This window comes from Pteronotus mesoamericanus, unplaced genomic scaffold (assembly GCF_021234165.1).
Source record: "Pteronotus mesoamericanus isolate MK-2021 breed Mesoamerican mustached bat unplaced genomic scaffold, CSHL_Meso_final scaffold_85, whole genome shotgun sequence".
NCBI lineage: Eukaryota > Metazoa > Chordata > Mammalia > Chiroptera > Mormoopidae > Pteronotus > Pteronotus mesoamericanus.
Window position 1 is genome coordinate 51,696,243 of NW_026555329.1, and position 12,198 is coordinate 51,708,440.

At 34.9% G+C, this 12,198-nt stretch overlaps 1 protein-coding gene across 1 annotated transcript in view; it reads left to right on the forward strand.

The window, feature by feature from the left end:
- Positions 1 to 12,198, forward strand: part of MDFIC (MyoD family inhibitor domain containing) — a 122,514-nt gene that overhangs the window by 14,830 nt on the left and 95,486 nt on the right. The window contains exon 3 of the mRNA XM_054564447.1: positions 4,157 to 4,279. Coding sequence (XP_054420422.1) covers positions 4,157 to 4,279 — 123 coding nt within the window. The remainder of the gene's footprint in view (positions 1 to 4,156; positions 4,280 to 12,198) is intronic.

Below are 12,198 nucleotides of genomic sequence, written 5' to 3' on the forward strand. Positions count from 1 at the left end.
AATATTTGATAGACTCTTCTAAATATCCTCTAAATCGTTTAGTACAGAAGAGCTTATTTGGAACAGTGACCTAAATATAACCTGGCTATATACGATAATGACATCTCCCTTACCCCTACACTACCCAAATGGACACCTCTGAGGTTGGGACCTGTGCATGTTTAAAGAGCGCTACAAGAAAAAATACAAAAACAACAACAACAGCAACAACAACAAAAAAACCCCAACAACAACAACAACAAAAAACAAAAATGAAAAAGAGAACCATTGGCTTAGAAGAACAGCATGGTTGAAATGATGTTTCCCTTTTAAGACAATTACTAAGTTGGGGAGGAATGCTTGTTGTATGTATATATATAATAGAAATCTTATTGAAAGATATAGATTGATTTCATACATCATTGAACTCCCTTGCTTGCCTGCAGCATATGTCTTTCAGGCCCATGTGATAGTTGAATTGAAACTATAAATCTCCATAAATACAGAAAGGAATTGATTAAACCAGGACCACTGTGGCCTCTGCTTGTGCAATTCAGAGGTGACACAACAAGCCTACAGTGACCACAGAAATCTCCCATTAGAAACTACTCTTTTACCATTGTAATGAGTAGCGGCTGACCTAAACTACTGAAAGTTGTGGTAAGGTTGGTTCTGTGGCTGGACATATTGATGCCTACCTTAAAATTGCCTGTTGATTAAATCTCACTCTCCTTGCATTTCTTCAATGTTAGATGTAACTGTGCACCATTTATGAGGCTGCTATATAACTATTTCTTTTTTTTTTTTTTAAGATTTTATTTATTTATTTTTAGAGGGAGGTCCCCTACTGGGGACCTGGCCTGCAGCCCAGGCATGTGCCCTGACTGGGGATCGAACCAGTGTTCCTTTGGTCCCCAGGCCAGCACTCAGTCCACTGAACCACACCAACCAAGGCTATTTCTTAAATATTAAAGAGATGTTAATAAAATAATGTGCATACATTAGAAAATCATAGAACAGTCAAATGATCACAGAAGTTTAGTTTGTAGAGTGGAGAATTGGCAATAGCCAATTTAAGTTTTATACATGGAATCTTTTCTGAGTCTTCCTTTGGGCTGCATGCTATAGATCATAGCAGAAGCCTGATGCCTAATTTTAAACCAAGACATTTAGTTCTCAAAGGAGGCAAAGTTGGATAGACTGATGATTGTGATTGATTTTGTAGTAATTACGTGTCATTTATTATTTCTTGAACATAATAAGATAGTCAATGCTAGGTTTTTTTTTTAAAGGAGGATTCTAAGATCAACTAATTTCAGAATTTCATACATAAGGAAACTGAAAAATAAAATTACGTGATAAGCTGTTTCTTAATAAATATTTAGAGCAGGAAGAATTTTATTTTCCTCTTAGTAGAGGATCACCACTAAATCTGTGTATATATGGACCACATAACAATCTCATTGATTCAGTGGAGTATTGAGAGGTTCTCTGTTTAGCTCTTGAATATTGGACATGATTCAAATGTAAGTCAAGTGTGTCTAGAGGCTTTATTCATACCTATTTTCTTCTAGTCAGCAATACTTCATAATGCCCTGGTTCATGAATTAATTTTAATGGAATTAAACTTGAACAGCTCGAAATTATATAATTAATTTGATTCTGCTTCAATTAAAGTCACTAATTGAATTAAGCCTACTAGCATGACACCTGGCGGCAGTCAGCTACATAACAGTAACAGCAAATAATGTTGGGCTTTGCTGATCAGAGATTTCATGTGTATGAGTGAGTTTGTATAAATGTCTTTTCTGTTGATAATCTCAGAAAGGCCTTGAGTTGACTGTGGCAGTGGAAACATGTCTGGAGTTGTTTATAAAGGTAAAGATTTTAAATGAAACTAACAAATCTCAGGAAGATAAAATTTTCTCTGTAACAATGCTGAGTAAATGTTACGTAAATCTAGAACTGTTCATTTAGCATACTTCTAATTTATATTTTACTGCTATCTGAATATGGTTTTGTTTTTTTAAAAAAATTTATTTTTTTTAGAGAAAGAGTAAGTAAGGGAGGGAAAAGGAGTAGGGAAACATCTATGTGTGGGAGAAACATTGATTGGCTCCCTTATGCATGTCCCCAACTGGCCCACAACCCAGGCATGTGCCCTGACCAGGAATTGAACTGGCTACCTTTCAGTTTGTGGGACAGTGCCCACCCCACTGAGCCACATATTAGTCAGGGCTGGTTTTGTTAAAAAAAAATACTTAGCATTAAAGACCTGTTTTTTTTTTTTTTAGCTCTTAGCCACTGGATTTAGTCTTAAATGGGTGTCCATCTATATTCATGTGTTGAAATGTGTTTCACATCAGAACTTTTTAATTGTTGAGAAATCCCCATGGTACAAGAGAAAATTCTGCATGTGCAGAAACATTTTCCTTCCATTGGGAGTGTTAATACAATTAACTAACAACTTGTTTGAATCTCTTTTCTTGCTCCCATGGCTTGACATCATATAGCTTCTCTTCTTTAATTCTTTCTAATTGTACAGACCCCACTTGATGCACTACTTTTCATATAGTCACTCTTTTGGTGAGCCTAGTCATTTGGATGGCTTTAGCAATCAAGTTTAGGAAGGTGACTTTCTAGCTATAATTTTAATTTTTTTTTGCAAATTCAAATACCTAACACTAAACCCATCCACTGGATTGTAAACTCCAGGAAGGCCTGGGCTGTGTTTTGTGATTCATTGTATCCCCACTGCCTAACAATTGCCTAAACATTATGTATATATATATAATGTTTATATATGTATATACATATATATACATATACATAATATGTTATTTTCTTGCTCTCCAGGTTTTCTCAGTCAAGTCTCCATTAAGAGAACTCAGTCATCTCCAATCCCACCTTCTCGATTATCTGTTCAAGCCTCTAGTTATTTTCTCATGTCTATCCCCATTTCCATATTGTTATGCAGTTAATTAAACTGTCATAAACTTCCACCTGGACTATGCAAGTCTCCCTTTTTTTTCCCTTACTCTTTTCTCCCTGTTACATCCATACTTCATTGATTCTTAAGGATGTAATTGCAGTGGGGTCACCTAAGCAACCCCTCCACTAAATTGAAATAGAATCTTTGTTGATGTGGCCTAGAAATCTATTTTTTAAAAAACTGATCAAATGAGTTAAAGTGCAATCAGGATTGAGAACCACTGGTGTGTACAATTTTATTAATCTTTCTAATGCATGGCTCTGATTAGGCAATTCATAAAGCTTTAATGGCTACTTTTACTTATTTGTCTTGCTCTTAAACTAGGTCCAGATTTCTCATCTTAACATTAAAACATCTATTCTATGTTACTATTCAAACCTTTACTGTCTTATCACCTAATGTTCCTCTTAAAGTACTTCAGTCCAGGATTGGAACCATTGCACAAGTGTCTGCTATTGGAGTTTGCCTATGCTGTTTTTCCACGTGGAAGAACTTTTCTCCCATCTTTATTTTTAGAATTCTCACTAGTCTTTTAAAGTCCATTAAACACCCTTAGTGCTGTAGACCTCTCATTACATGCTTTTAACCTTGTCTTCTAGTTATGTTTTCAATAAACTGTTTCTTTTCCTTACTTACTGGCTTTCCCCTGAGAACTTATAAATCCATGTATAGATCTCTCATCTGAAACACCTTTCCTCTCTGAGAATGTATAACACAATTCTTGACTATTTCTCAAGTTTCTATGAAGAAAACTCCATACTTACTCACTTCCCATTCCAGTGCAGCCTGACTTTCATCTCTACCCCTCATTGGAGTCTCTTCTCCTTTGGTGCTTTTCCACTGCTCTTATTCTCTGCCTGTATGGACTTAACTCATTTTCATCCTTGGTGTAACCTTTCCACATTTCTCTGTCATGCAGATCACTTGCTGTGTTCTAATGATTTGTTAACAATGATCTTGACAGATTATTTTATTGTAAACACCTGTTTCTGTAATGCTAGGCAAGTAGTAGGTACTCAGTAAATGTGTTACTGAGTCAAAGTGTGTGCAACAGTCACTAAAGGTGCCAAGCCAATTTTCTTAAATTTTGGTGCATTTAGAAGCATTTAGAAAAAAAAAATATATAAATTTAAAAAAATAGAAAGATATGTAACATTTAATTATAATAAATATATTTTTATTCAGAAAAATGTGATAAAGAAAATACTGAGAGAGATGTAACTCAAGCCACCGGTAGCTGCCTCACACATGGAGAAATGCAAGACCGGTCCATTTGGGGAAATTGTTCAGATGATGAACTCATCGTAAGTAAGTACTTGTAAAGAAAATTGCAGTGATTTGGGGATATGACTGTGATAATATGCTCTGAGTTAATTGTATCATAATTTTGCTGGAAACCTGTAAATCAAGAGTTTTCAGAGTTTATCTGAAAGTGTACTCATGAGTATTTTATAATATAGGGCTATAAATAATACTCCATCAATTTTCCTTCTTTCTTTAAGAGAGATAAATTGACCTGTAAATTCTAGACTCAGTTCTCAGAGAAATTTACACAAAACTGAATGCCTTCTTGAGCAGTGACTAAGTGAAAGCCAGAGAATTCTAAGTGGACTGTGAAACTAAAATGATAAAAAAAGAGCTAAAGGATAATAAGTACTACTTTGGTAATGTGATTCTGGTCCCTTTTCTTTTAAGCCAAATGACCCAAACTTTTTTACAATTGATATTTTTTTATCAATACTTGGTTTCTCTTTATTCTCTTCCTAAGATTGCTGTGTAGAACATATACAAAAGTTTTGGTATATTTTCATTTTACTCTGGAAATATCCAGAAATACCAAAATCTTTTGGGTGCTATTGAGAATGCTGATTTCCCATCATGTTCTCCTTTGGAACTTAGGTTCTGGTCACTGTGTTTCCCCAGGTGGGTTCCAGATAAATTTACCATATAATGCATTATTCTTTGTAGTACAGGTGTAAGTATAAAGATCACTGCTGTGCCACACTTGGAAGAACACTGTTGAAGGACATTTCAAGATTTCAAATAAAAGCTCTCAAAGTGAATGTGTTTTAGTTTAATTTTAGAACCACTTTGGATTTTTACATTTTTTTCTTAGAGAATGGGATGGAAAGCAAATTAGTGAGGAGCAAATTTATACAGCTTTTTCCAAAGAAAAAATCAAGTAAAATGCTATTTCAAGTAAACATTTATTCTCCAAACATATATATTGGTTATCTTCTATCTAAATGTTGACTTACTGTTGTGAAACATACTTTTATGAGATACTGACTTATTTTATCTGTGATTTCCTAAACAACTAGAGAGTTGGAGCTAGAAAATATTTTAGAAATAATTTTATTTCCACCTTGGGGAGCATGATTGTTTTTCTGTTTTTTTCATAGTCACAGAATTTTAAGTATGTGTTACATTTAATTTAGTTCCATACTAACTCCCTTCCCAAGGTCTGCACTAAGAAAGCATGAATAAGTCCTCTTAAGACAAAAATTGAAATATAAGCAGTATTGCATAAGGATTTGGAGAGTCATCTTTAATATGTTAACTGTTTTTGTGCTATTTGATGAAGCTCATTTTAGTTTCAGAATTCCTACAATTAAAGGGAATGGATTTAAAATAAACTACTCTCTTGTCTACCTAGATTAAGTGGACAGTGATGAAAATATTGAAAATTGTAAGACTTTTTTTTTTAAATTGAGATAATGGTGAAGCCTATACCAGGGGACACTGGGGCATTTGGGAACAACTGTCTAGTTGTCTACTAATATGCATTGAAGGAATGAGGGTAGAGGGGAGAGGGAGAGAGAGTCAGATTGATTACCCCACTTGGGAGGGCAACTAGGAACACTGACAGATGAATAGATATAAAAAATATAAAGGCCAATAACAATAATGTTGCTCCTGCTTGAAATATAAGCTGGCAAGAATTTCCGAGTGTGTGGGTAACATTGGACTTTGGATTCTGTTAACAAATTTCAAAAACTCTGTTTTTGTTATTTTCCTTGTCACACATTTCCAGACAAAGACAAGCTTATTGTGTTTACAGGAATATTTGATATCTGGATTTGCTGAAATGGAAAATTTTATGACATCTTTAAACCCAACTCAAGTCTGGATAGCATTTGAAAGTTTGATATTGTGATAGCTTTTGATATTTCAACTTCCTGAATTTCCTTCTTTGGCCTTTCTCACAGAGTCTTTGACCATCTCCACATATTGTAATGTTTGTCACTCTTAACCCTGCAGTTAGGGAGATGTGTGTTTTCCTCTTGATTCAACATCTAGTACATTTCTGGGTCCCAATAAATCTTTCATAATAACAATAGACCCTGGAAAGAAGGCTCTGGATCAGAGCTGCATGGGGAGGAGGCAAACATCTGTGGTGAATCAGGATCAGACTGGCTCCTGTTTGAGGAGTCCTGTGTGGCTCCCCAAGCACCATGGAAGAGGCAGACAGCTGGCTCTCATAGAATTGATATTACTGTGAGGTTGACTGGATGGAGGGATCAGCAGAAAAAATGAGGCCAGCTGGGGTGTGGGAACATTTGCAAATATACAACCCACTCTTTTTCCAAGCTTCCATGGGACAGGGTCAGCTGCATAAGCAAGCAGTGAGCTAGAGTGACTCTGTTTAATATGACTTCTTTTTCTCTATCTATTCTTGAGAGTGGTTAGTGAGGGCTGACAGTTAAGATCTCTTTGTCCCAGATGCCTGCTGCCTTCTTTGTTGGGCATTTAAGGCATAATTTATAGAGAACTGTTAGCTGTCAGTATGATGAGGCTGTTTTTACTTTTCTGAGAATAACCGAGCTCTGGAAAGTCAAGGGAGTGGCTGCTTTGGAAATTGTATTCTAATTAAAGGGTGTATTCTCAGGCCTCATAAAGGAGATCCAAGCTGAGAATAAATTCCAAATTATTCTGTGAACTTTAATCCTGACCTCAGTCCACCACCCACTTGTGCCTGACACTTGGTTCTTGCTTCACACAGAAGTTTCAGTTTTGCCTGTCTTCCATGGTCCTTCTAGAGAACATTGCAGGTGGTATCCCTGAGGTTAACATACTCTCAGGGCCTAGATTCCAAATTGGTTGGCTTTGAGTTGCTAATTGTTAGAGAGAATCCTTCTGGAAGTTGTAAGTAAAAGAGAGGAAATCTATATGGAATCCAACATTTCGAATAAGTAGGCCACACACACAATGTAGTCAGGGAATGTACACTGTGGTTCCCTTTCTTACGAAATTTGAATAAAAAAGACAATCCTAACCACTCAGGCTTGTTTAAAAAACAAAACAAAACAAAACAAAACAAACAAACAAAAAAAACTATATCAAATCAGTAAAGAATTAAGAACTAAATGGATGTTTTGTGAGAAAACTTTATAATTGGAAAAATTTTATTTTTCATTATGAATTTTTATTCTTTTTACAGTTTACAAGGCTTTCATAGTTTGAGAAAATATTTTGCTGTATAATTTAATTCCTGGAATGGGGACTAAATTTTAGAGTTTATAAGGGCATCTTTTAATGGGAACACTAGTGAAGACTGGCTTTTCTTGTCATATTAGCATATATGACACACTATGTAATCTGGAGATATGCTTCATTTTAATAATCACTGTGCCTCTGACTTAGTTAAATAAATGTATCAGAGAAATGATACCCTCAAATATTAATTTTTCTATTTAACCCATAATATGTATGAATTGATAACAAGCAATAGGCAGTAATTTATGTTTTAACTGGACTAGAAAAGGAACAGAAGTAACACTTTTATCTCAGTCTTTGGGGGGATTTCTGAGGTAAGGAGTGTGTGTGTGTGTGTGTCTTCCTGTGCTCCTACTCATAAGAATATGTAATGTTTTCCTTTAATTTAGGTCAAATTCTACTATTTAATTATTTCCTATAAAGAGAGAGCTTACATTTTCTTTGTTCCTTTTCCTAAAGTGCCTCAGGTCTCTAGCTCGGATTTTTCTATGTCTTTCTGAAAATTTTTACCACTTAACTTTATTCTTGGACGTTGCTTTTATATAAATGTCTCCTAATTCAAAATGCTGTTACTTAACTACAGAAATTTTTTTAGCTCTCTTTTGAAATACATTTTCCATTAAATTAAACTATTTTGTTCACTTAATTCTCTCCTTTGTGATTTTATAGAATTCCCATAATCTGAAGCAAAGTTAGAATGTTCTACTTAAATGGTATTCCCCATTCTGTTTAACCCATTTATTCATTTTAAAGAGTTTTTAGCTCTCATAATAGTAAGCATTTAAGTGGTAGTAGAATGTAGGCCCTCTCTCTAGTTCACACTTACCTTCTTTTCATGGAACCAATACATCATGCTTTTTCACTCATCCTACTATTCGAAACCTTTGTCTTGGCATTCTCTGAGTTTCCTCTCAACACAAACAGGCTCCATTATTAGAAATACTATGATTTCTTTTTCTAGCCTTTGCCTCTTACCACTCATAACTACTTAATGAATACCATTTCATTATTTGAAAGAATGCCTTCTCTATGTAAATTACTGAAAGAAAGGCAGATATTCTGGTGTACAATTTATATATTTAGGACACTTTTTACTTTGAAAATACGAAAAGAACACAGGTTTGGATTAAATTTTTCAGTGGATCTCATGTTTGAACACACATTATGCTAAGTATTAATTATAAAGGAAATTTTATTTTCTTTATAATTAATTTTATATAAAAGAGACCAAAAAGAAGCCCCTCCAGATAAGTACCACCCAGTAAAGCCAGGAGAGGTAGCTTTTGTGTTCTGTTTTTTAGGTAATCTAGTTTCTTTCCCTAATACTTCATACTCATTCCTTTTGTGAGCCCATCTTGGGATTAAGTCATGTGACTTTTATCTTGCTCAATGTCTTTTCCTTCTCCATTTATCTTTCAGAAAAATTTGTTTTTCAGTATGCTGACCAAACTGTTACATGGCTATAGTTCAGATTCTTTGATTATTGCTGTTAAAGAGGAATCTTTAATCATTAATTGTTCTAAAATCCAACTCATGGTTGGATTTCAGGGTTGGATATGTAATCATAATCCATTTTTGATGGCTGCTGTATTTATGCTGTTGGTCAAAGACAGCCATTAGACTGTGTTCTAGAATGGAGCTCAAGTTCCCTGACATATCTTCCTCGTGGTACATTGTTCCATGCCCATCTGGGTTCCATTTCCCAGGTCCTGGAGAGCAATGGAAGCCAATTGGGAGGATTCAGACCCTGGATGTCTCCTGACCACTGGTATTGGGCAAGTTACCTAATGTCTTTGAACTCTACTTCCTCCTTTTTTTTTTTAAATGGAAGTACTAGTACTTTATTCCTCATGTTTAAATTGGAGGTACTAATACTTCGTGATTTTTGAGGACTATACAAGAATATTCGTATTGTGTGCTTAATTAGAACAGAGCTAAGTGAGTAAATACTCAGAGAATTTATTGGTTTTCATTATTACTGTTTTTGGACTCAAATACCAGTTTTATGATGTTGTTGTTTTTTTCTTTGTTGTTACTTTGGTTTGTATGTCTAGACATGCTGGGTACATAGACCAGGTCTTTCTCAGACCCTTGATATTTATGTCCACAAGAGATAGTCAGCACAGTGGATGCTACATAGTTTATGTTTAATAAATAATGACTTAAGTTTATTGAATTAATGCAAGGAGGGAAGAGATGTTTTGCACATGTTGCTCCTATTACTTTAGACTTTAAGATCCTATGACAAAGATTCTAAGTCACTACACTTTTCATTTTATTCCTTCTATCCTGCTCTTTATGCCCAACAACACATGGTTCATTCCTGTTAAATTCCAGTATTTATAGATGACCCTAATAATATTAAAGCAGTCAAATCCTCATTTACACTACTATTCACTGATAAGGGTATTCTAAACAGTTCTTAGCTGATAGTAGTGCTCTGAGTAACATTCATTGTCTGCTGAAGTGGGTAGGAATAACACTTTATGTAGGGCCTTCTTTGCTCTGTCTCTCTCCATTTTAAAACAGATTTTATTTATTTATTTGCTTGTTTGTTTGTTTATTTATTTATAGAGAGGAGAAGGGGCGGAGAAAGAGAAGGAGAAACACTGATGTGTAGTTGTATGTCGTGCACCCCCTTCAGGGGACCTGCCACCCAGGCAGGGAATTGAACCAGTGATCCTGTTGTTTACAGGCCAGTGCTCAGTCCACTGAGCCACACTAGCTAGGGCACTCTTTGCTCTCTTATTCTTTATTTTCCTTTCCTACCTATAAGAAAAAAGTTTGAGTCTACTTTTGTTCTGTCTCTTCTTTGTCTCTCCTTGTCTTGCTTTACTCTCTACCATCCCACCCTCCTTACTTCTCTCCCTTCATCCTTCTGTTATCTTTCTCTGCCTTTCTGAAAATTGGACTTTATTTTTTTAACCTCTTTTTTTATTATAATTGATTTATAAATCCTGTTTATTCTATTACAGTTGTCTCAATTTTTCCCCCTTTACCTCCCTCCACACATCTCACCCCCACCCCCCACTTCCACAATCAATTCCCACTCTGCTGTCCATGTCCACGGGTCATTCATACATGTTCTTTGTTTAGTCCCTTCCCCTTCCCACCATAGTCCTCTTTCCTCCTCCCCTCTGGTCACTTTCAGGTCACAGTCTGTGCCTGTGGTTTATTTTGTTTGTTAGTTTATTTTGTTGAATAGAGTCCGCTTATAGGTGAGATCATATGGTTATTGTTTTCACCAACTGGCTTGTTTCACTTAGCTTAATATTCTCCACTTCCATCCATGTTGTCTCAAAAATTAGGAGTTCCATCTCTCTCTCTTTCTTTCTCAAATGTAGATTGATTTTATTTATTTTTTAAATGTCAAAGTTAATTATAATATATTTAAAAAAAATAGAACCATTATAATAAAGTCTCAGCAATTAAACCAACATGACATCTGCACAGAAATTATCAGATAGATCAATGAAATATAATGAACGTTCTAGAGACAAACATATATATTTGATTAAGATATGTATGATTATGTTGATATTTCAAATCAATGGGGAAAATAAGGCTTATTTCACAAATAAGGTGCATGGACCACTATTACTTGAAATAAAACAAATATAGAGTCCTATTTCACACATTATACAAGAAATATTCAAGTGAGTTAAAAATGAATATGTAGAATATAAGGAGTTTTAGAGGAAAATAGAACTAATATTTTTCCTGACTTGAAGTAAAATATTCAAACCCAGAAGCTATAAAGTACATATTGACAATATGACTACATTAAACATTTAACTATATAGTAATATACATATAAAAAAAGTTAAAGGACAAGGAATAGAATAGAAAAGTATTTGCAACACATCTGAAACATGGTTAATAGGTTTTTTGTTTCTTGATTTTCTTTTAGGAAAAAAATGTTCTACAAACCTTTAACCAATAAATGGGTAAAGAATACCAAAAAGTCATTTAAAGCTTTTTTTTTTTAATAATAGAAATAGGCAAGAAATATACAAAAACAGGTTTAGTTTCAACAAATAGTAAAGGAACAATTAAAATAACATCATTGCCACAATCAGATTAATAAGTATTAAAAATATTGGTAATATCAAGTATTGGCACTTCTGAAAGGAACTGGGTATTCATAGAAACTTTTTCTTCATCTTAAAGCAGTCCCTTTAGCATATTTTGCAGTGCTTCTTTGGTGGAGGTGTATTCTTTTAGCCTTCATTTGTCTGGGAAACTCCTTATTTCACCTTCCATTTTAATTGAGAGCCTTCCTGGGTAGAGCAGTCTTGGTGGCAGACCTTTGCTTTTCATGACTTGGAATATTTCTTGCCATTCCCTTCTGGCTTGTAGTATTTCTGATGAGAAGTCAGCTGCTAGCCATATCGGGGCTCCCTTGTATGTTACTACCTGTTTCTCCCTTGCTGCCTTTAGGATTCTCCCTTTGTCTTTGACATTTGCCATTTTAATGATGATGTGTCTTGGAGTGGGCCTCATTAGATTCCCCTTGAATGGGACCCTCTGTGCTTCCTGGACTTGTGCCTTTTTCTCTCCTCCAGTTAGGGAAGTTTACCATCATTACTTTTTCAAAGAGTTTCTCTCTCGCTACCTCATCCTCTTTCTCCTTCTGGTATCCCTGTTATGTGGATATTATTACATTTCAGGTTATCCTGCATTTCCCTCAGTGCCTCTTCATTCTTTTTGAGTCTTTTTTCATTTTCTTG